This window comes from Lepisma saccharinum, chromosome 21 (assembly GCF_977018435.1).
Source record: "Lepisma saccharinum chromosome 21, izLepSacc3.1, whole genome shotgun sequence".
In the NCBI taxonomy this organism is placed as follows: Eukaryota; Metazoa; Arthropoda; class Insecta; order Zygentoma; family Lepismatidae; genus Lepisma; species Lepisma saccharinum.
The window spans coordinates 55070833-55097141 of record NC_139249.1 but is presented as its reverse complement, the minus strand read 5'-3'; the positions used below and the strand labels follow the sequence as shown (position 1 = coordinate 55097141).

The window sequence follows — 26309 nt, the reverse complement described above, 5'->3', positions numbered from 1 at the left end:
GTTACCCTTCCTTTCAGTCTGACCGCCACCATGTTTCACTGTTGGCACCAGACAGTCTGGATTATATGCTTTGGCCGTGTTCACCATAGGTAAACACGTCCACTGGTGGGAAATAGTTTGAAGGTTGATTCGTCTGACCACATGGCATGTTCTATGTTTCCATTGGTCGGTAGTCTAGGTTTTGTGCTTCTGACACAACTGACTTCTCCATTTGACATTGTCCTGCATTACAAGAGGTTTGGCAATAGCGGCTCTGCCATGGATATTCTGTTTATGAAGTTCTCGGCACACTGTTTTCGTTGACACTGTCATGATGGTAGATACAGTAGCTCATGATACCCCTTCTAACTTTCCGACCATAGTTACGGATGCACCAACAATTTGCCCTCATTTGAAGTCTGTAAGGTCAGACATAATGGTAGCGCAACACAACATGAAGCGGTTCACAGGCTTACTGGTGGCTCATACCTCTAGCAGAGGGATCATAGGACACGAAGAAAACAAAAAATGCATTCCGTGTGTGCCAGTGCAGTCAACTCCGAAAATGGGGCTCATCTAATCGGGTGTTCATATTATTTTGTCCAACCCCTATTGTATTGGATTCATTGTAGCATAGCATGGAACTGAGGGGGAAAAATTGTTATAAACAAAAGTGCACTTATTTCTGAAGAAAACTGTTTTTGAATAATTACATTTGGTATTACAGAACAGAAGTTGCAGAGATTTTCAGACATGTGAAAACACTAAAATCACCAGATGCAAGTTTCAAATGCAAGTCCGAAAAAATTCAAATACCGGTTTTGAACACTTGAAGGATACAAAAAAACAACTTTTCTTTTGTTTATTTTATATTTAAAATTATTAATATTTGTAACAAAATGGTGAAGGAACAAAATCAAAATTGATCAAAATAGTAGTTTTACTTATCTTCCGGAGGAGTCTTTATAATAATGTAAATTACTCAGATTGAAATTACATTTTTTAATTTTTTTTTCTTTCTTCTCTTTAAGGATTCATTTTCCAACCTTCATAGTCATGTATTTGCAGATGCAGACAGATAAATAAAATTCAAGTTATCATCATTTTCTCACTTGTGGGTGACCTGAAATACCTCTTTGCAGTCGTGTTCTCACGTTCTTTAAGATACACAATCACACGTAGTTTGTATGCTACTCTTATAACAATGCAGACGTTTTTGAGCCATAACTTGCCAACACACTTAAAAATAGTTCACAACAATTGAAATATTTAAACAAATACGGCTGTCATCATCGTTGATAGTGTATGCACATCCATGTGTATTAACCCTACATGACTGGAATACTCTCACACACCGCAAGGAAGCAAGAATGAAATTGTCTAACTCTGGATTTCCAAAAATGAAGGTAATAAAAAACTGAGTACTGTAAAGGGAAAAAGTGAATCTTGCACACCCGCAACTACGGTCTGTCTCCGTCTCCCTCCCTCTCTCTCTCTCTCTCTCTCTCTCTCTCTCTCTCACACACACACACACACACACACACACACACACACACACACACACACAGAGAGAGTTTAAAATAAAATGTCAAATGTATTTACAATTTTCACCATTAATGATATTTATTTTTCAGATATCATATCTAGGTTCTTCTTTTAAAGGTTCGCATAACCACTTTAATACATGCAAAATAATATGTGGTAATTTTAACTGTTTTTTATTTTATTTTACTTGCTTTGTTTCTTCCTGGTTTCCCAGAACTTTCTTTCATCACATGAAAAATAAAATAAAAACCACTTAAACTTACCATATATTATTTTACATCAGAGATCATAGCAAATTATTACAATGTATGGTGAGGCATGAGATACTTTCAGTAACGACCTATAAATGAAATTTGTGTGTGTGCGCGCCTCATGCTGGGCTGCAATACTTGTGAGGATTGTGTGCTTTGTTCCTGGAATTATATATTTTGTTATCACACTCTTGCCAGGAGGTTCTGGGAGGAAAGGAAAGTCTCAGTAGGTTGTCATTATGCATTCCAAAGGTAAGTTCTTTGTTTATGTCTTTTGACCGAATAAGCGATTCTATGTAATGAAAGTATCAGAAATGAGATGGGATTGTTAGTTGTCACTGATGTCTGTATGCCCAGCACTGTGACTTAAATATCGAGTTGCATGATCATGAGGGATAGGTTAGTCGTGGAATGACCACTTCTATGCTGAAAACTGCCTGGACACACTACAAACACCGACACCACAACGTACAAACCTTTTACATCACACGCCACCAATAAGGCCGAGAAAGTCAAAACATGCCGACGCCATTGACTTTTTCAACAGAGGTGAGGCAAGCTTTGGCAACAGGGGTGGATGGTTCACCAATGTGCTTGGTTTTTGCTGACAGCCCCACCCCTTCGATTGTCTGCTCATTTGTGGGAAGATAACAAAGTTATACCTTTTGCCATATAAACCTATCCTGGTCAGTGTTATTTATATAGATTAGCAGCGCTGCCTTTACCACAGCGCCCTCGAAGCTTTTGCACACCTTCCACTATTATTCAGTATATGAAAAGTCTCTCTATTTCTGTGTACAAAAATAACTTTTACTCTGATATTCATTTTCCCGGTATATTTTTAGTATGAGATTTTGAATGTGGAATTAAATGTTACATTCTCACCAATATTTGCCAAAGAATTGTATTCACTCAGCCATAGCAATATTTCCCAAATTTCAAATATGGTAGCAAGGCAGCAATTATGGGAAGAATGTAACAAAATCAGCACAACTTATATATAATTCACGTGATTACAATTTTAAATATATTTTGGAAAAGTGCACTCTTTTATAGGTCACGAGTTGAAAACAATGAAGAACACTAAATAATCATAAATATTTTTTGTTTGAATACAACTATAATATTAAAACAGTCTTAACGCAGGTTATTGCAATAATCTTTTATCATATCCTTCATTTGTCATGCTTCAACACAATGCCTCTAAGTGAATGTACTTTTCCAGTTCACTGGTGGTTTATATTGTCTTAAAAGAAACATCTATATTCAGTTTTACAGAAGCTCTTATTATTTTCATGTCTGTACTAAGGGGGTGCCATTTTCAAATAATTTTCTGTACATGTATTTAAGTTTCTGCCAAGAAATCAAGAAAAATGTTCAGTTACACAACCCAGCTAAACAGTACTGCAGATGGCCATAGCAAAAGACAGGTCTATACAGAGAATTATGCATATACGTATATATATAAAAAGTAAATCTCTTCCTGAGGACTTTACTATGCTAGGTGTTTTCTGGACAGCTGAAGCAATAATGTTGTCTAAGAGAGTAGTTCACATTAAAGCAAGGATTAAAGACGAGGCAAGAAAATTCAGAAATTTGTTACTTTTTACTTTTTAAAAATTGTCTAATAAATATTCTTGAAATGTTTTCTTTTGGTTAAGCACTATTGAATCCACTAACGTCACAATATAACTAGAGGAATGAAGCCAAGAGATAGGTAATGCACTCTCTTATCCTACAGAGGACTTTTACAGAAAGTGCCCAGATAAACTATCGACAAGCACAAATTAATTCTTAACAAAAAAAAAACACAATACTGCACCTATGAAAATTTCATTATCATTAAAATTTACATTCATTCATTCACACTGTCGTTGTTATGCCTTGCAGACCAAAAAAATATGGCTTAAATTAATGTATTCACTAATGTCAGACCACACACACACTTACCAGTCTTTTTGTTCAATTCTTGTATTGACTCTCACCATTATTTGTAATCAGAAAAATCTAATTAAAAAAAAAGCATTGTGCTGAGTAGATCTATGGTATATTTACTGGATTGTTGCAAGTCATTGCATTTTAAATGTGACAAACCACATGGAGAACTAACATGGGACTTTACTTTTCGTAAATTACTTTGGAAACACCATGGAGATGGTTGTGTTACATACAAGTATTGCACTAACTACACTGTTGCTAGTGAAGTTAGCTATAAACAGAATGTTATACCTAAACATTGCACAATTAAAAAAAATCAATGATGATCCTCACTTAGTAATCCAAATTACATTACCTGCAAATGCCTTCCAAGCATTTATAAAAAAAAACTTACTTTTTAAATAAAATTACACTTTCCAAGCAGTTACCTTTGCCGTTATTTGCACAATCCCAACACTCTTTGAACAAAGTCAACATAGGAAAAGTAATTTTTTTTATACAAATATATCTCAATAATCTCAAGCGAGATGTTATTGTCACAAACTGGAATCAACCAGTTGCTAATAACAATAAAAACCTAAAACCATTGTATTTTTGTCATGAAGTGATTACCATTAAAAGAGCCAACAAAAGTTCAACATCTTGTACCTTCAAGAAACATAATAAACTTTTCATGTGCAAGACATCTATGTACATAGGTTTAAACATTATAGACATGACTGAACAAAGTATCTATAAAACAAAAATCTACCATGAGATCACAACTGCTTTCCATATAGAACTTACCCTTTCACACATTTACAAATTAAAGAGTTCAGTTTCAATTTAATATGTATCATAAATGCAACACAAATCGCCAAGAGATTCTGTATACTAGGAAAAACATGGGTTTCGCATTTCATACGATAACAACATTTTCAGTTGACCATCAAACCTTGCTTGTTTTCTGCCCTTTTGTCTGGAAATACAACCCTTCATAGGTATCGTTATTGGCATGTATGACATTTAGCCATCAAGATGTAATTTTATACATTCTTGTGGACAGATGAATTAAAATCTAAAATCGCATCCTCGCATCTGGGTTTTCATCACATTTTCTTACAACACACAGATCCAAATCATTTAACATGATTCTTCATAAATTAGGGAGTAACACTACGCACACGGAAAAGGTTTTCTTAATGTAAGGTATACAAGGAAAGTGACTTATGTCTGCTACATTGAAATTCATCACCTACAGCAATTACATTCGCCCCATGGAGTGTGAATGAATGTCATCAATGAACTAATCATAACAATAATGCATCATTCTTAAACAACACAATCTGTCTTTTCAATATAAAGTGAAGTTGGTGCTCCTGATAACTAGAAGTTACCAACACCACAAACATGTTCAAATGGGTCACTCTTCAATTAGACCATTGCAGTGAATATATACCCAAATACACACAGGCACGCACGCACACACACACACACATTCATGCATTCTAATAACATAGAATTAGGTCTGAAACGCAGACTTGTGGAATGCATGGGTTCAGTCACTCACTGGTTATCCGTCAACTGCACAGCAGCACATAGATCCAAAAACAGCTAATAATCAGCATTCATTGTAGATATGCACGCAATTATTTAAAAAGTTCCGTATCTTCAGTATTTACAATTTGGTAAGTCTCACAAGGAGTGGGGGGGGGGGGACAATGGTAAAAGGAGAAAACCCATGTCTTCAAATGGAACATTGTTCCATATCCTCATCCAGGTCCCAAACGAACAATTGGACTGAACTTGCATGTAACTCCTCTTCACACAACCTTGTTAGCTGCATGCCGGCAATTCGCTTCTTTATGTTAAACTTTCACCCTTGGTAGGTCTGCCTGAAATAAATGCTAATGTAAGTACATATTTGTTAAAAGAAAATACCTTATAGTACTGGGGCATTCCAGCATTACGTGTGCGACATTTTACACACAAAATTTGAGGTTCTAGGCATGATATTTTTTAGTTATATTATTAGTTGATATGTTCAGCAACAGCAGAACACACCACTGGATGGAACATTTTTTATGTTTCCTCCTTACAATTTATTTATAATTCCTACATTGATATAGTCATGGAGTTACTTATTGTTTATGGTTGTAACTGCTTGCACACTTTCAAAGATTTCTCATGTGTATCATTTTTGTTTGAAAAACTGTATGTAGATTTCTTGCATTACACTTTTAGTTTCATAACCAATTTTCTGCTCACAGGGCATATTTATATGGGGTAAAATTTGCATCATATCTTAACCTTCAATCAGGGTTCCATTCATTTTGCAAAACTAAGTTCCTCAACTCTTCCAGTTACATCTAAATAACATTCCAGACCATTCTATAACAATTCAACATTTTAAGAAAAGTGTTTTGTCTTCAACTTTGCATGTTCATTGAATGAATCAATAATAATAAATTGTCTAAAATAACGTTTTTGTATGAAATATTCCCCCTATAATGAAACTAGTTGGGAGGAAAAAGTTAAATTAATTTCTCCCAATTTTTCCAGGTATTTGGATGATGTTACAATTTTTTTCTTACTTTTTTGGGTCAGTGGGAACCCTGTCAAGATACATGATGACCAACTACAGTTTATCGAGACATTTTCATGTACGTTTAGATAATTTCTTTAAATCATAAATAGTGTCATCTCCTAGCTAAATAGATCCTTTTAGGAACTTTGTACAAAAATTGCAGACATTTGCCTATGACAATTTGGCATACTAGAAGACAAAGAAAACTGATATATTTACAAATAAATTGCTTCACTGTATATTAGGTTAATAACGGAAACAAATTAGAGACACAAAAAGTACTACACTTATGTAGATTCAAACTAAGTATCAATTTATATTATCTACTACAACACTAAGCTAAGCTTCAACACAAGAGCTCTTGGAGGACAAGAGTCTATTGTTCCATCAAGTTCCATCTTTGTTGTTAGTATATGTCCATTTAGACCAGAGTCAACTACAAGGGGATATCAAAAACAAATTGAGTAATGTTTTACAGCCAAACAGAAATGTATTCACAAAAACTGAAATATAAATTTGGAAGTAAATGTATTTCACCACCTTTCCATGAGATGGCATGTGTGTGCACCTTGTGCACGCCGAGGCAGTTGTTTCAAAATGGCAGCTACGCTTGAGACATTCGACACAGTTGAGCTGCGGAGTGTGATTCGGTTTCTGTGGTCAAAGGGACAGAAACCACCTGAAACCTATCGTGAGTTGTGTGCAGTGTATGGTGACACATGCATGACATTCACACATGTCTGTAACTGGTGTGCAAAGTTCAAAGCAGGGCATGTAAATGTCTTCGATGAACCCCGTTCTGGACAGCCTCATACGAAGGGTGCTAGGAAAAGTTTTGCAATGTGATGCAACCAATGGTTGCACGTTGCCACAAGTTCATGTGTGTTGAGACAGGTTCTAACCTGCACCGTAGATGGCAGGACGAGCTCTGCCTGCTAGTTCCCACTGAGCTGTGGCAGTAAGAGGTAGAATACCGTGAAATTTTGCGGTACAACTTTGAACGTGGTTCAAGTGTTGACCAGTGCTTGGAAGAAATGGCACCTGTGCTAGGAGATGATTGTCCTCATCGTATGACTATATTCAGGTAGTATCGGGAGTTCAAAAAAGGAAATTTCAGCCTGGAAGATGCTCCAAGGGAGGGACGCCCAGCCTCGTCTGTCCCAAGGAGACCATCGCTGCTGTCAGGAAGATGCTGTTGGTAGACAGGCGTGTGACATATCGCCAAATATAGCAGTGTTTGAATATTCCTGCATCTGCAATTCATGCCATTTTGCACAACCATCTTCAAGTTAGAAAAGTTTGTTACCTTTGGGTCACCCCATGCCTTAACAGACGAGCAGATTCTATGACGTGTTTCATGGTGCCGGAAAATGCTAAAGAAGTTTGAAAACGGGACATCGCCCTATGTTAAAAGTATTGTAACAGGTGACGAAACCTGGCTTTACTATGACCTGCCCACTAAAGCCCAGAACTAAGTCTGGGTATTTGAAGACGAAGACACACCAGTGTCAGTGCGAAAATCACGATCTGTGAAAAAGAGAATGGTGTGCATGTTCTTCACCACTAGGGAGGCTGTGGAGTGCATGGTGCTGGAAACGCAGAAGACAGTCACAGGGAAGTGGTACACTGAGGAATGCCTGCCCAGAATTGTTCATGCACTCAGAACAGTGTGCTAGTCTTGAGCATTTGCTCCGGTACCATAGGGTTGGAAACGCATTCCTCGACCGCACTGTTACCGGGGACAAATCGAGGGTTTTTCATTACACCCCTGAACAAAAGCGACAAAGTATGGTATGGAAACACACACTCGCCCCACCCAAAAAATTCAGGACAACCCCTTCTGCAGGAAAGGTTATACTTACCATTTTCTGAGACAGCCAGTGTGTCATTCTTACTGATTTTGGGGTAAAGGAGCAACTGTAAATGCTGCTGCATATTGTGCCACACTGGATCATCTACAAGCTGCTCTGCGCTGTAAACGTCCAACTAAATCTCTGGAGGAGGTCATCATTCTCCATGACAATGCTTGTCCCCATGTGGCTGCATCAGTGACGCACAAAGTCAATTCCTGGCATTGGGAAATTCTCAAGCATCCATCATACAGTCCAGACCTGGCCCCATCAGACTTTCACCTGTTCAGCCCACTGAAGGAACACCTTGCCGGCAAACACTTCAGCTGCGACATGGACGTTGTAACAGCTATGTGTCGTTGGTTATGCATCCAGCCGAACGATTTCTACTGCATGGGCATTCAAAAACTGGTGTCAAGGTGGGACAAATGTATAAATGTGAATGGATGTTATGTGGAAAAGTACAGTAATGTTCAATGAATATTTTGAGTGTTTGTGAATATATTTCCGTTTGGCTGTAAAAAATTTACTCAATTACTTTTTGATATCCCCTCATATTATTTCTCAGTTCTCACAATGGTTTGTCATTACCAGTTGAGATGACAATGTCATGGGACTTTGTTGTTCTTTTGTAAGCATGATGTATATTATCAATTTTATTTCAGAAGGGAAAAATATGACTACTGTTTCATATGAAAGGCAAAATTATGCAAAGATTGAGGTTACAACTACTACTTTTAAATATCTTTATTTGTTTAATTAAATGACAACTAGTATTAGTATTAATGAAACTCTTCTTATGTATGAGAAGAGTATTTAGTGTCATTGGGAACCACTTTTCATTAGAAATTTTCTGCATTTAAACATACACTATTTGGCTCCATAACCAGGCTGATATACAATAATGCAATAAAAATAATTTAATGCAATTTTTTTGTATGTCTTTTTAGTAAGACTAAAAAATAGCAATAATAAAAGGAAAATATATTCCTGGTTTTGGTTTATTAAGTCTCTTTTGTACCTCCCTCAGTTAAGTGGGACAACAAAAGTCTTCTTGCTATTATGTATCCAAGTACAAGACTATTCTCAATGTGGGGAGAAAATACTGAACTAAATCTATAGTTTGTACCATACCTCTAGGACCTACCTCTCTGTCAAAGTTGCTCTCCCCTGGATTGGTCACTCAAAAACTGTAAAAGAAATCCACTATTAAACTATACTGTTATATGGTTTGCTAGAGCAACAGAAAACTTAAAGCATGTTCAAAAAATTCCTATCAGGTTATTTCATACAATGCTATGAATAATTATTACTAGGGCTGAGCCAATGCCTCTATATAGTTATCAGTATCAGCTGGAATGTTAAACACAAATTCCAGCTAATACTTTTCTCGGGTCAGAGTGTCTCATGGAATGGAAACAAATGGTGTGCAACACTTTCAGAGTTTAAATGGCCTGGAAAATGAACAAATTTTATTATTTTTCCAACATTGAGGGGAGAAATTAATGTTATTAAATTATTCTCTGTGAAATTGTGAATATTTTAAAATTTATAAATACACTGTCCCAAAATAATTATCGGGGTTTCAAGTTGTTGGTATATTGCAACAGACGAAGGTGAATGTTTATATCGTACATGTATGATAACAACGGCTGTTGAAGTTGGCTAACCTATCACTTGTTTCCCATCAGTCCCAATGGCCTAGGTATATTACAAGATGGCGACTCCCGTCAGAAGTCTTTTTGTGTCATTGAATTTGCAAGGTGTGGTTCTGCTGTTTCAGTTCAGCGAGCTTTTAGGTGGCAATTTGGAAGTGATCTTCCGTCCAATAACAACATTTGTCGATGGTTACTAAGGGAAATTAAATGACTATGAAACCCTCATAATCATTTTGGGACATGCTGTACTTTTGAATTGTTGTAATTTTCAAGTATTGGTGTGAATCTGTAAGAGCATCAGCAGCGGTATTAGTATTAGTTCAAAGTGGTATAAGTTCAGCCCTGATGATTCCACTAATGCTTAATGGCACACACCTGGAATGTATCAAAATCATATAAACTTCAAATTCTAATATTTAACTCTTTCCCTGCGGGATTCTGGCACACTGATGTAGCTTTGTTGCTTAGTTTTTTAGGGAAATTTTCAGAAGTGCATAAATTTGTAAAATAAAAGAATTCTAAAATATGAATTCTACCACTATTCTTTGAACAAATGGCCATAGCTGGGAGTCCTCCTTGGTGTTTGATTTTCCTTGTTATTGAAGTGAATACAGTGACCAGGGAGGAGAGGGGGGGTGGATAGGGGTCATAACTACCTCCTTTTGGTCTGGTATTCCTTAAAAGAGATAATGTCAAAAGCAGGAAAAGATAGCAAAATGAGGACAGACTACTAAAAAAGTATATGTACCCCCACAGCCTTTCAAATATCTTGGGCAGACCACTGAGCGGATAAATCATCCTTCTTGCCATTGTTGTTTTCATACACATGGCAGGACAGTTTTTTCATTTTTTCAGAATGAAAGCAAGTTATTTCTTTGGGAAAAGAGTTAGAATGCCACACACTAGATGACAGCATCTTCTGATAATGCTTTTTCGTATAGGGTGACTTTGCTCACCATCAACAGCAATGAGAATATTTGAAATCGACTGCATTCTCTTTCCGTAAGTTACCCACATTGAAAAATCAACTGAAGTCACTTTCAACAAAGAAAACAAGAGGCATGAAAAATCTTAAAAACAAAATACAATGTGCTTTCTTGAGTAACTAAATATATCAGAATCTAAACTCTGATTAAATCACGTCTAACGAACCAAGTTTGATGGAGTGGCATATTTTTGCATTCGTTTTTAGAAGGAAATGTGCCATTTTTAGTTATCAGTTATATTTACTAAAATTCTAAAACAAGGTTATTACTAGATAAGAGAACACAAGGAAAGGGAATTTCATACAACAGACCATCTGAAATAAGGGCTACCAGTACTTTATTGCATGTCTTGCATAAGGAGACTGCAATAATACCCTGAACATGTATGATGTGAATGTCCTAATAAAACTCTTTATTTGTTGTTTGCTGCATAAACCTCGATTTTATGTTTTTCAGATGACCAAGTTGGAAAAGAAAAAAAAAACAATGCGAGAAAATGTAAAATCCAGGAAAATTTGGTAAGTTGGGACCATCAAGATTGGTTGTTTAATGTGGTAAAACGTAAAACCTGGGAACATAAAATCGAGATTCCCACTATGGAAACATTAAGAAAATGGTGTATGTAATATATTATCACAATGGAATTTCTAATGTTTGGTGTCAACTTACAATCACAACATCATAATCTTTCAGGTCTCATTCATTGTTACAAGCACAGATAGCAATATTTGCTAATGTAAACAAATTTGGTCAAAACAAAGAACACCCAGGATTTGAGCCACACATACAGAAGAATGTTTTATGTAGGGTTTTCAATTTTCCTTTAACAGAACACAGGTTCCTGGCAGATTTTTCTGACTGTCAGGCCAGAATCAGATGTTATGTCGAAATTTGTATTTTTTCTTACATACTGTTTGTTTTTTGATTCTACTAATGCTCATCTAATATCGTCGCACTTCCATACGAAATGTAGTCATGGACCAATATGAAATTTTTAACAATATTTATAACGCGCATATAAAATTTCCTAACTGATAGCAGATTCTATACAAAATTTCAAATGTTCCGTGATAAACCTGAAAGTTTATACATAACTCCTGAACGAATGCATGTACTAAGGTAACTCTGATGGGTTTTGATTAAAGCAACAGACTTATTTTACAAACCAGAGTACATGAATTACACCTTCATATTCATAAAAAAAAACCAAAATACTAGACTTCTGCACCAAATTACAAGTTACTCAAGGAAATTTCAGCTGTTACGATAAAGTACTGATTAATCTGTCTAGTTTCAAGAAATGACTTTCATAGTTGTAGGTCATAAAGCTGCCGCTATGCCGATCAAGATTGAATGACATCATATCTGTTCAATGATTCCATTCACCTTTTCTATGTTGATCACAAGGGGAATATCCTCTTGTGTAAACAATAATGGCACTGCTTTTCTTGGTGTCGCAGAACATTACATTACACAGTGAAAAATTGTGGGACATTGCCTTCAAACTATTATATGTGGTTTTGCTCATTCCTTCTTTACTTTTTCAAAATAAAACTTCAAAATATATACTTTTTCAATGACTAACGTAACATTTATACCAGGCAAATTGACGGCCCTCAAACTAGCAGTTAGCACCAAAATACTATTTGGCCAGTAATACATTATAATTATTATTACATTTTCCTTATCTTTTCTTTCATCCCAAGTACCATAAAAATCAGAACGTTCCTTCATTTTGTGATGAGTAGGGATAGGATTTTCATGACTTAGCATATTTTTTTGGTAAGGGTGATGTGTTCCCTAAATATATAGAAATTCATATTGTGAAGAAACTAATTGAATTCAGGTGCTTTAGAAGGGCATATTTTGGCATATATACCAAATATGCCAAAATATGTTAGAGCATATTTTGATTGATTTTCGGTTATATTCAGCATATTTCCGATTTTTCAAGAAATATACAGTCATTTCCGAAGTAGATTCATTCTTACTCCCATGTTCACTCGAGGTTTTTTTTTTGGCCACCAAAATCTTTTTTATTTTTATTTGAAAATTTACAGAAAGTATTCATTGTGCATTGCAACTCAGGGCCCATAAAATACACTAAAAATAGTACATATGTGAAAATATCTCAGCATACGTTAAGTATTGATGTTTGAAACAGTCCAGTTATTAGGGCATATTCTTAAAATTATAGTGCATATTTTGTAAAATTTTAGGTCTTACGAGCATATTTTGGTAATTTTTAGGTCATAAAAATCCTAGCCCTAGTGATGAGCTTATTTCAACCACATTTCACATTAGTGTCGCTATCTTGAATGGAATACTGTTGCCATATTCAGAAACTGCAGGATTCAAGCTTTACAACGATATATAACATGATAGGGTTCCGTAAACATGAAAAATCAATGCAAGTGTTACAAAATCATGGAATAACCCTGTACGATTTCATGTTGACTGTCCCAAATTATTCCATGCACAATATGCACCACAGTTTGTGGGGGCAAACATTTTGGGAAAAAGTGCGCATTATACATGAGTAAATACGGTAGAACTGTTTGAACTAACAGAGAATTGGATATTTCGAATTAACAAGTTTCTCATGAAACAAATTTACGTAATTCACAATTGTCCATGTTTCTTCGCAATTAACCTATAAAAAATGTGTGTTCCATTAAACTTCTATCTGCAAGATATTGAACAAAATTTAATCTTCACATTTACTAGTTTCTGCGATACAGAGAAGTCAATTTAGATTGATGTTGTTTCTCACTTAGACAGGTTGATCAAGTTAATTTATCGTGCCTTCAGCTACTATTTGGTATGTTTATCAATTGAGGACTAAAAGTGGTAAATGTTCCAAGTGCCAAAAGCGAAAGTGTTGGGAAATCGCATCGTTCCGCACATCGGCCCGTAAGAACATGCACACTAGTGACCTCTTTACATGCCCTTTGAACTACTACACATTTCACGTTTACCACATTATAAATCTTTGCACATTTCACAGTTTAACGTGGAAAACTGTGTTTGAATTATTGTGGCATTTACAGCGTTTACCAATTTTAGTCTTCAATTCATCAAAATTTAGTACTGATCGATTGAGTTTGTATTTTAAGTCCACTTTATGAACAGTAAGGCTAATTGGGACTAGACCTACAACTTCGAGTGGAATCCGAACCACTATGTGCCTCCATCAGGTATTGAACCCGGGACCCATTGATTACAAGGCGACGAAGTTACTATGCCATCGAGGAGGCCAGGTAGTTACTTAAATAGCCATAGTTGACACAGGTGGATGGACACACAAGGGTCTTTTTTATTTTTCAGCTTTGTTGATTAGTATGCTAAACTTCATTTTTATTGGTACTCAAGTGATCATCACTATCTAGCATTAGTTTCATGGGAGACTGAATGATTCTAGTGCATTAGTGTGTTATCATTGCTTCTCAAAATTTCAACCAGATTCCTCATTGCTTGTAGTAGGGGTGCAATCAGCATGAGGTTTTGTTTTAAATTCATTTTATGCATAAAAGGCTAATTGGGACTGGACTACAGTTTAAAGTGGGATCCAAACCATTATGTGCCTCTACTGGGTATCGAATCCGGGACCCATTGATTACAAGGCGACAACGTAACGACTATGCACAGAAGTTTCCCTTTAGATTTCTGTCAGCACTTGCAGGGTGTAGCGAACTAGACCTAAGATAAGCCCTGCACATTGGCCAGTTTTGCTTACTATGACCATGTGGTTGCCGAGCCGATCTATCCTCCTCCTCCCACCTAGCAAGTACGAACTGGGTGCCTTAATTTTGAAGCATCAAGCATCGAAAGCCCAAGGGTAACTGTCAGGTCTTGCAAGCTTCCAAGAACCGACGTGGCTTCTCTACATCAAACTCTTATTCCGGTTTTGCAGCCTCTCCAGATACACGAGTCATGCAGTCACTGTTGCCAACTTTTAGATTCTAAACAAACTATTCAAGGAGCATTTGAAATGTTCATCACGTTTAAATTGCATTCAACTGCATAGATTTATTCCATGGTAGAAAACATTTGCATTACTGACACCTGTAAAGAGTACGAACAATGTTTCGCAAAAAGTGCCATCGTAAATACATTTTTGGAACATTGTGTGGATGGTACTTTTCTATATTAAACTATTTTTCTAAGAACTGAAAAATCTTGCCCCAGATTTTCTCTCTAGTGTAATTTTGCAAATGCAATATCCGAATTAGTTGTTCAAGATATCCCCTCCCCTTTTTGAAAAGTTATACTATCATGACTTGCTTAGTTAGTGTTATTATGCCCTCTATGGCACAAACATAGCTTCTAATGTTTTCGTAAATTTCATTCTGAAGGGAATTTTTTCCTCAACTTAGGTGATTCCTGAGATCACGTGATGCTGAACACTAAAGCATGGGGGTCCATAAAATACATCATGAAATCAGTATTTACAAACTAAAGGTTAAAAGATTAAAAATCAGTAACTTACATGTGTGAGCATGAGATTTTTTGAACTATGTTTCGAAGGTTATATTACCTCCTTCTTCAGGTTGAAACGATGTTTAGGTAGTATAACATTCGAAATGTAGTTCAAAAAATCTCATGCTCACACACGTAAGTTACTGATTTTTAATCTTTTAACCTTTAGTTTGTATTTAATTGTGAGCAATCAGCACATTACCAGTATGAAATCAGCATTTACATCACACAAGGTTTTTGCATATTGCCATCTATTTCAACAAATAGTCGTTCACTCACGTTGTTGAGAGTTATCTAGTTCTACAGACTGCATTGATAGTAAAACAATGTAAATAATTGTTAGTTCATATCTTGAGATGGGTGCAAATAGCAGCAGTGCTTGCCCACACATTTCAAACAAACAAACTACATAAAATGAAACTGAGAAGAATTAAGATTTCAAGATCCATAAAATACATCATGAAATCAGTATTTACATACCAAAAGGTTTTTACACATAAAATGAACAACACACACACACCTATTTCAGACCTTCAAAACAAATTTGGAGAATATGTGGTAGTCAGTTTGAGAATGATATAAACTAATTTGAGAAGTTATACAACCTCAAGGACCCTGCGACTAACAACCTCAAATGTCTCCAAGCGTAGTGAAATTTAATGCTGTTGACTACACTGACATTGGTGCTCATGTCAGATTGATGGAACTACCTCTAATCTCTCATGACTTTTTAGTTCTCCTGCAACTACCGGGTAGAGAGAAAAACCTGGCAGGCTTCAAGGCCTGTGGATTCTTGTTCAGGGAAGCTCGCTTACGCAATGTCCAACACCTGGTTCGACGAGTGTGCTATATATTATTTTAAGCGAGACTCCTTGCGGACAGGTTTTCTTTTGGGTCTCATGCAGGCCTCTGTACACAAGTCGCATCTCCACAAACAAGCAGAAGCTCAAGCTTGATCGTTTGGCAATGTCTGCTGTGGAGCATTACCTTGAAAATCAGTTAGTACATAGAAACTTGAGTCTAGCCCGATGCTCTGCGAATTCGTTGCAAATTGATTGCAGCAAAATCTCTCATGTGGAGCAGTGCTTAACTGTGAACTGGTACAGATAGATAACTGGGCTTTTCAAATACTTTCTAAACAAATCTCAATAGTATCTTTAAGTAACCTTAACACACATGGATTTTTGAATCATCTTCAACTATGCTGATTTCCTATTTGGTAACCTTCATGTGCTTAATGAATGGACATTTTTGCTTGCATTTAATAAACTATGGCTGGTTGTATTTTGCTGTGGCTAGGCATATTTCCACATCAGAGAACAGGACAAAATTTTTCCAAGCAACACCTTCAAGTACAAAGCAAATTGTAATTGTCATGAATAAACTGATGATTTATTATGCAAATGAATGTTTTATTAAAAATGCATTATTAAAAAAATAATTGTTGTCTTTGATAAAAATGTAAGTAAATGAAATGACATGCAGTGGAGCCCCAATTTTACATTCCCACATTTTAAATTTGCCTGCATTATATGGTTTCCATTGGTATCCTAAAGAATGTAAAAACGAGGCTCCACTCGGCGTAAATATTGCACATTTTGGCACATCAAATGCATACATTGCGAATTTTTGAGAACTTGCTTGCTTCAGCCAAATGTGATGTTTTTCCATTTGAAAAATGGAACTGTGTGTGTATGTACAACTGTTTCCCAACATGAAATTCATTCTTCTTGTGTCATGATACATTGGCTTTTCAACATTCAGACTAGCACATACAGATAAACCTAGGACTTTAACTGTTGGATATCTTTTTTAAAAAAAATTAGTTAAATATTGGAACAAATTAATTTAAGCAGTTTTCATGTAACACTTGCAATAAAAATGGATAAATTTACGTAATTTGTTTTGTTTGTGTGGAAATTTTACTTTTTATTTCATTTCAATAGTAGAACAGAACAATTATTTTCATAACTGCAGTACATGTTCACTTCTTATTTTGCCTATTTTTAATGTTTCTATGGTCTTTTTTTTTTGCTATTTTTAGTGCATCTAAATCAGATTGATTTTATTTATGTTATTTAGCATTGCTTTTCTGTCACTTTTGGCTATTTGCAATGATGACGATGATGTGATGAAGGCACACTTGCAAACACCAATGCCCAGGCAGGGATTCGAACATGGGACCACTAGCATCATAGCGAACACCGTGACAGTGCATATAAAACAGTCTAGTCAAGACATGGTGTTCCATGATCTCATCAAATAACAGATAGAACATAGAAACTGAAGTAAGTTGGTCAGCTTAAGTATTGCCATATGGACAATATGGTGTTTGGCAGTCTCCAGTCAACAAGGTAGTAATTGTGCTAATCCAAGATGTGGACATTCCTTCTCCGCTTTTACTGTCCAAAAAAAAGTTGATAAAACATTGGCATTTCAAAGTATTGCATTGCCACAAGTTCTCTCATGTTATTCTACCTTGTGATAAGGTGACAAAGCTGGACAAGGACCTTATCAGCACACATCATTTGCCAGGGTTTCTCTTCAATGCTGTAATTGGTTTCATGCAACCAAAGTCTAAATTATGTGTGCAAAACCTTAGATAACTAATTCCATCATAAAATTAGATGCTACTAAAGACAATCTATCACGTTTCAGTAAAGATGAAAGGATGGATGTTAACTTACATAGATAACTAATTCCATCATAAAATTAGATGCTACTAAAGACAATCTATCACGTTTCAGTAAAGATGAAAGCATGGATGTTAACTTATTCGAAGGCACTTTGGGCCTCTCCGAAGGCAGACTGGTAATGTCTGTTTCCCTATAATCAAGGGTCGCAGATTCAATACCCAGTGGAGGCACTTTGTGGTTCCGTTCCCACTTTAAACTGAAGTCCAGTCCCGATTAGCCTTTCTAGACTTAAAAATCAACTCAACCTCACGTGGATGCTAGCAGTGTACATTCCTCAACACAGTGTTATTACATCTGATTAGTAAATTCCTTGCTCCCAAGAAGGTTGATTCATTGAATTAGAATTGTTGAGTGGATTGGCACATATGGCCATTTTGCACCCTTCAATGTATATAGGGAAATATCCCCTTTTCTAAATTTCTTACTTAAAAATTTAAAACAAGCGGTGTAAAAAGCTCCTTCAGAAAAGTTAAAAGTGCGAGGTTACAATGGGACCTGCACAAGACAAACACAACACATTAAAAAGTAAGAATAAACTAAAATCTTCCTCACGGACAGTGGAAGACTCCGGTTCTTCACAAAAAGCTAAAAGCGTTTGATAAAACACTGCTGTCATCTCCCAACAGGGATGACAAACAGCTGCGGAGATTAAAAGTCTGCCTGAGGAAAGCAGACTTCAACAAGAATATGCCAAATACTTAAAACAACATTACCCACATGACAAATGGGAGGGTCCATCCCTTGCAAGAAGTGACCATGTGTTAGACGGCTGTGTTCAATATGCAGTTGAGCGAGAACTGTAATCCCAGTCTCTTAATATGGAAAACAGAGAGAGCTTCCACTGACGTTTCACTTCAATACGTAGGCTGTAACTTAGTGCAAAATTATGACATTTTGTTATTTTATGAACATACCCTGGCTTCGCAAAGTAAATATGTAAATAGAAAACCAACTGTTGCTACCTTGTCATACATGTATCTAAGGAAGTTGATGAACCATTCAGGTTCTTCATGGAGCATTGCACTTTATATTGGACGAGTAAAATATTTGCCATTAACAATTTTTACATCAGGACTTTGTTGTTATTGGCCAATATTTCATATTGGTCGATGCCTAGTAGCAAGATAAATATTCATTTCAGGTTTGATATCCTTACTGCTGATTTTCTAGATGGAACCCTAAAATAATATTATGCAAAGGTGACTGTGGCAATGCAAGAATACACCAGAATATATTTTTACCCTGCAGACTGATACTGACATTGTAACTAATTATTATGGATTTAATTATTGGACTTCTGCACCATTTTTATAAATTTTAGTGACAGCATTTTCATTACGGTTTTATTTATTTTCTGGTGTAGTAATGCTGGCTGTATAGAAAATTATTAAAGGGGAAATGCTATTTTCTGTTCTGAACAGTTTCACTTGCCTACACATACAGTGTGTTTCGAAAGTCGCACAACCCTAATTTTGATCACTTATAACATGAAAAAGAAGAAAGATATTCAGACTGGACTTTTTGCATTATAAAACTTCATCCATTGATATGTTTATAAAAATTCTTCATTGCCAGTTTATTTCAAACACGAAATTGAAGAAATTAATAAAAAAAATGCAGACATTTTTTTTCATGATGCCAATTTCAGAGGAGGAAAGTGGGGAAAGAAATTATCATAGGATTACAATTCACAGTTTCATGACTGACTGATGTCATGCTAATTTGTGACTTGAGACTAATATGAGTAATGTGCAGTGTCATGTTAGTGCCATAAACTGCATGAAAAATCAAATTAATTACTTTCGATAACAAATTTTGTTGCTTAGATTACATCTCTAGAGTTAAGGTTTGACTGGACCTTTGGCAGCTGTACGGGCGATTTTTTTCAAATTTTCCTCTTTCGAAAAACCTGATATTCGAAAATATGAAAAATTGCATATGCTTAGAATTCCTTCTAGAGCATTGATGTGAATTTTCATGTAGTTTGCTTTCACTGTTATCTAGATATTATCAATAATTTAATATACTTACGTAATTGCAAAACTTTTGAGAATATCTAGATAACAGCGGAAGTAAACTACACAAAAATTCACATCAATGCTCTATGCATATGTAATTCTTAATATTTTGGAATATCACAGCGGTTTTTCGCATGAAGAGGAAAATTTGAAAAAAAAATGCCCTTACGGCTGCCAAAGGTCCAGTTGAGCCTTAAGCTACTCATGTGATAACCATACAGCCTGAATGGAGCATGGAAAAGATAAACCAGGGCAGCCAGATGCAACAAAGAATCTGTTCAGATGTTCTATTTCAGAGCAAAATTGTGATTTACGATTTTCCATGTGGGTACATGGTCAGTATCAGAGTACATATTGCATGCAGGTTCTGACCAAATTCTGGCTGGCAGTGTTATGGCACTAAAGCATAACTTTTCAACTTTGCCCATAAAATCGTTAAGTGTTGCCATGACCGTTATTGGTAGCCAACACAGACAACAATGGCTCCAATCAGACAAATGCAAAACTGGCATTCTGAAATAAAAAAAATAAAATAAAAACTTGACCTTGAGGCAGTTCTTGCCTGTACAGACTGAAAAGGCAATCAAAAGAATTTTAAAATATCTTGTGCTTGGGGCCTTCCCCTCCCCCAGTTTTCATTAAAGTTGTGTGACTTTTGAAACACACTGTATATTTTGCTTCAAAATATATATCAACTACAAATAAACATATAACAAATCACAAGTGATGGACTTCCAGTTTTATCACTTCCACACAAACGGCATTAAAAAAAAGTAAAAATCATTTATAGCAACAAATTTCACTTTTGATAAGACTTCAATGTTTTCCTGAAAATTCTGTAACCACGACTCCATGGGTACATAAATTCCAAGTAACATTCATTTAGCTTGTATCACTTCACATCTTACAAGATAGAAGGAAGTAGTGTAAAGAGAAGAATTTACATTAAAATTCAAAAAAAGAAAATATTAAAAAAAACTTAAGACAGTGATAGTATCATGCACACAGACATACTTGAGTAGACTTAAGTAACAGAGTGCATAACATAAAACATAAAAGCCTAACACCTAAAGCAAAGAAAAAGGGGGTGGGGGATGGATACCCATGCATACGAGAACAACAGACAAACAGCTAGAAAGGAATACAGGCATACCTCACTAAATCTCTTGTATCACATGCAGACCAGACCCATAAATGACTTTTTAACCTAGTGTATTATATATTAATCAAATACTAGCTGTAAGCATAAGGATTGTTAAAAAAAGCAAAAATTAAAACATACTCGACTGATGAAAACTGTTGAAAGAGCAAGTTTGTATAAAAATATGAACCAATGCCGATAAAATACATACATAAAATTACCAATAATTGTGTGTTCTGCTGATCCAATATTAAATTAAGAAACTACATGGTTCAAACTTCTTAATTACTCTATGTAACAAGCTCAGTGCAATCAATTTTGCATTACAAATAGGTGTATGCTAAAATATTACAAATAGGTGTATGCTAAAATATTACAAAATGTTTGTCAGAGTTTGTTTTAACCCCATGTCAGAGTTTGTTTTAACCCCAGCTCAGACAGGTTGATCAGGACTCAATCTACAGTTTAAAGTGGGATCGAAATCACAATACCATGTGTCTCCACTGGGGAACAACCCCAGGACCATGATTGTAGAGTGATAACATTACCACTATGCTATCATAGATGCACAAAATTTATTTTACAAAACTGGGGTACATGAATTATGTTCCTTTATGTGTCCAGTATTCATAAAATTGTAATGAATGTAAAAATGAACCTCAGAATTGTACACTGAAATTCAGGCTACTTATGGAAGTGTCAAATCTCTAAAATTACCTGCAATTTTATTCTTAAAATGAATATGCAAATACCTATACAGCACCAATTAATTTGACCATCCTTCATAAAAATTAATTAGGTGTTTTTTTTGTTTTTTTTTTTTTTGCTATTGATTGATTTGGTGTTTTAAGTCGACTTTATGCACAGTAAGGCTAATCGGAACTGGACCTACAGTTTAAGTGGGATCCGAACCACTATGTGCCTCCACACGGAATCGAACACAGAACCCTGTTTTGCTAACATCAATAAAAACACCAATTTAGTAAAACTGGCACAATATAAAACAGATATACTTAATAAGAAATGTGAATGTTTAATTCACCTTTTTCATGAATGTTGTGCTAACTGCAATGGATTTTGCTTTGAAATAGAAACTGCATATTTAGACATTTACTTTACAAAACCAGACAGACACACAATTCATAAAATAATAAAGTGTCAAAATTTTGCAGTTACATGCAATTTCTGGAAATACTAAATTGGTAGAATTATCGTCAATTTTACTAATCAACTGTTACGCTAAAATCATTCAATACCAATAAATAATCAAGTAATCTGTTCCACCCTTAAAAGTACTACAACTGGCAAACACCATTATCATGAATGAAGTGTTTCAAGGAAGGCAGTTTGTACTAATTTTTCTGGCCATACAACCAGAACACAATCATTGATGTGTATGAATTTACTGAGAAACGTAGCAGAAAAGTAAGTGTTAGGCAACAGAACATTCATTATCATCCAACATAGGTATGTGCTGAATGAGAACATTAAACAATCGAATGTCTTTCTTCTTCATAACAGTATGCATGTGTACTGAACACGTGACAAGCAATCATATTTTTCATTACATTTATTTACTACTGTGGAAAACAAACCCCCCCATTTTTTGGTAAATTAGTCTGGATAAAAACAACACTCAAAAGTAAACAGCCAAAAATGTTCAGCGGTTTAGGTTTTTATCCAGATTTTAACAGAGGTAAGGTTAAATTCACATTGTGCACAGATAAGCTGGGTGAGACTAAAATAAATGAATGAATTAAGAATTTCTGGGTGCTTCACCACATATGGTCAGTTTGCTCCCTTTAATGTATATGGGGAAAAGTCTTATCTAAAATCCTCACCTGAGTGTTATAAAAAGATGTGTAAAAAGCCTCGAGAAACGTTACAAGTGCACTGTTGTAAAGGGACTTGTGCAGATCAACAATGCATTAAAAAGGTAAGGACACTAAAAAACGTCCTTAGAGAGAGTGGAAAAAGCCTGCTCTTCTAAAAAAGCTAAAAACATTAGTAAGAACCCTGTCATCACTTCTAACATGAATGATCAACAGTCGAGAAGATTAAAACTTGGTCAGAGGAACTTAAAATCTGTAAATTAGAGAAGGATGTGCCGAACATTTAAAACAACATTACAGACAGCACAGTGCAGGGTCCAGCCCTTGCAGCAAATGATGATATGTGAGACAGGTGTGTCCACTTCGAAGCCAAGTTAAACCATAGCAATGATGCGAGGAATGGAATGCATCAATGGTGGTCTTGATAGCGTGAAGATTGTTATCCGCATCCCAATCTTCCTGCCACGTGTAAAGATGGGAGCAACAAAAACTTTCTGCAGGTCCCTAGCTGGCAGAAGGTGTATAAAAATATCACCATCTGCATCAACAGAATTGATGGCAGCATTGGCAGTTTTGTTCCTTTATACCGTCACTAGGGATCTAGCAGATAAGAACACAAGTAGTTGAAGGCTACACTGCACTACAGGATGCCTGGAAATCAGTCAGACAGCAACATCCAGTGCCTTTAGGATTGCATACAATTTTGTCAGGTAGATGCAACAGGCATCATGTAACAAGTAACTGGAACTTTGAGAGTCCACAGCAAAAGGCACAACCAACTTGATTTGACTTACTTGGACCCATCTGCATAAAACACAGTAAAATTGTGGTACTGGGATCAAAGTTCTAAACAGATCTGCTGGTATTTCACCATACGTGTTTCTGCCTTTCGTCTTTCTCTTTCTTCCTTCCAGTTAGAGATGTTTCAATGAAAGGTACAGAAAATTCTTAAGTGGGGAGAGATGGAATAAGTGGAGATACACCAGGTCGATTACATTCAATACCAAGTGCTGAAAGGATCTCGTCTGGATGAACACCAAAAGGTTTTGTGGCATGAGGATTTAGCCCGTACATAGTCAGTCCTCTCTCACCTGAGACAGTGTGGTATGATGGATGTAAAGGTATAGAGTGTAAATGGAGGTAGTAGTTAAGAATAAGTTGCTGTCTGAAGACAGTAATTGATCTGACTCCACACAAACTGACAACAGGACTGGTGCAAAATGCAACGGAACACGAACAAATACTAGCATGATGAATGGTGTCAAGGATACGAAGCCAAGAAGGATGGACCGACAAACACACACATCCATAATCAAGCATCAACCTGATACGTGAATGGTACAGAGAGAACAGTATCAACACCCTTAGATGTATGACTTAAAATGCATAGAAAGTTGAGAACCCTGAGATAGAGAGAACTTTGGCAAAGGTGAATTTAATTTCAGTTTCTTATGGAAAATGAGGCCAAAAGACTGGACCTACGCTAAAAGTGGCATTCGAGCCACAATGTGCCTTCATCAGGGATCAAACCCGGGCAGGGCACCCATGCTTACAAGGCATAAACATTTACCAATATGCTCCAAGGTAAGAATGTATACTTTCCCGTAAAATGTGTTTTCTTGCATTTGAAGCAAATTTCTGGTATACGTTAGACTACTAGAAATTCCTGCAAGCATGAAACATTCAGAAATATGTGACTACAGAAGATGAATTGATACGAGACAAATACTTTATTCTTGCCTATTTCGAAATTAGGAAGCAGTATAAAAACCACAGTACATACTGGTAACCAAAGCCATAAAGTATTGCAATTGTTACATGGAGCCAAAACACCATTACCAAACTAACATTTTAACTGATAAAACAGACAAGAGAAAAGAAGCAAATTTTCTTGTCCTAACACAACTTACACAATGAAAAAGGCCACACAAATCGTATTACTATGAATAAAGAATGCAAGCCATTTTGTACTACTATAAAATTTTGACTAATAAATTAGTCGTATGCTTACATTATTAAAAACAGATGACATTTAGTTCAAAATGAAATCTAAAGAATGTACATAAAATAGCTCAACAGATTTATAGTCTCACAAATTTAAAAATTTTACCCTACAATGCAATGAATAGTTAATATAGCTTTACGATTTGAATGTAATTCTGCGACTAAAATAATGTGAAAACAAAAATACGGATCACAAGACACTGAAAAGGCCGAGAGTTTTGTTTATACAGTGTATCCCCGATTTCACATTTTCCTGCATCTTGAGTTTTAACACCTTGGTTCCTGAAAAATGTAAAATCGCGGATTTTACTATTTGTTAACATTTGTACTCAAAAAACAGGTTTTCATACATCTCAAAGCCTACCTTTGGGGCTTTCTTCATAATTATAAAAATTACGATGATGGTGTTCACATTTTACTTGTGGAGAGACAGAAAACAGGACAAGTAAAATTATTTTATCTGCAAATTTACTAATAAATCACTGTATAGCTAACAATCTGTGGCACTGGGTATAAAAATTAGTTTATGCTCTTGCAACATAATAAGCATCACACATCCTTAACTAAATGGAACCAGAACTCTAAAATAAAAACTCTTAGCAGATTTCAAAAACAAAAATTAGTCCAAACCACAAAGCAAAATAAGCTAACTGTCCTCGCTTCTGAAGGGTTTCAATTAGGGTTATCATCGCAGGATGTGAAATTTCAGACACACAGAGAGGGAGGGGTCTAATCAAAATAAACAAATGCAGGGTTCCCACTCATGTAAAAACTAAACCCCATGGTGCAACAACCCTCTAAGGGCCAGGGACTACCAGAGCAACTTTTCACTGGATGATGTGTGGTCAGTGCATCAAGTCTCATTGCTTCTGTTTTCTGGCATTCAAGACTGTAGCCTGATACTACTACTACTTTCAAGTACTTCCCCAATTGTCTTCACAGTGGTAGGTCAACACCGAAATTTTGGGGGTTTCCAGGACCTAATGCATCAAGGCGAGAGCACTAATGATTTGGTTACCAGACTTCTTGCAAATTTGAAATAAATATCCAAATCATTTCATGTTACTTTCACATGCTAATAAACAGGGTTTAAGCATTAAACTGCACTTTCTATTCCAGAGAATCAAGTTTATCCAACATTATTAACAATGAGCAAAAAACAAACTCAAAAATTTTTACATGATTTTTTCCCAACAGGAGGCTAGTACAGAAAAAACTTAATTTTCTTTTACTTTTCCCAGGTTTCATTTTTAAAATTTCAGACTATTTCACTTCTAGGTTGATTTCTCAAGACGAGGCTTCCCAGGTCAGTGGGAACCCTGAAATACCAAACTCTAATTCCAGCCATAGGGTGCTCTAGGATGTG

General features: G+C 35.8%; 1 protein-coding gene across 4 annotated transcripts in view; it reads right to left on the bottom strand.

The window, feature by feature from the left end:
• Positions 1-3040: 3040 nt before the first annotated feature.
• Positions 3041-26309, bottom strand: part of slmb (beta-transducin repeat containing E3 ubiquitin protein ligase slmb) — a 120046-nt gene continuing 96777 nt past the window's right edge. For all 4 annotated transcript variants that reach the window (XM_083142978.1, XM_083142980.1, XM_083142979.1 and 1 more), the window contains exons 11-12: positions 9277-9319; positions 3041-5587 (exon numbers count right to left, since the gene is read on the bottom strand). In XM_083142978.1, coding sequence (XP_082999104.1) covers positions 9313-9319 — 7 coding nt within the window. In that variant the 3' untranslated portion in view covers positions 3041-5587; positions 9277-9312. The remainder of the gene's footprint in view (positions 5588-9276; positions 9320-26309) is intronic.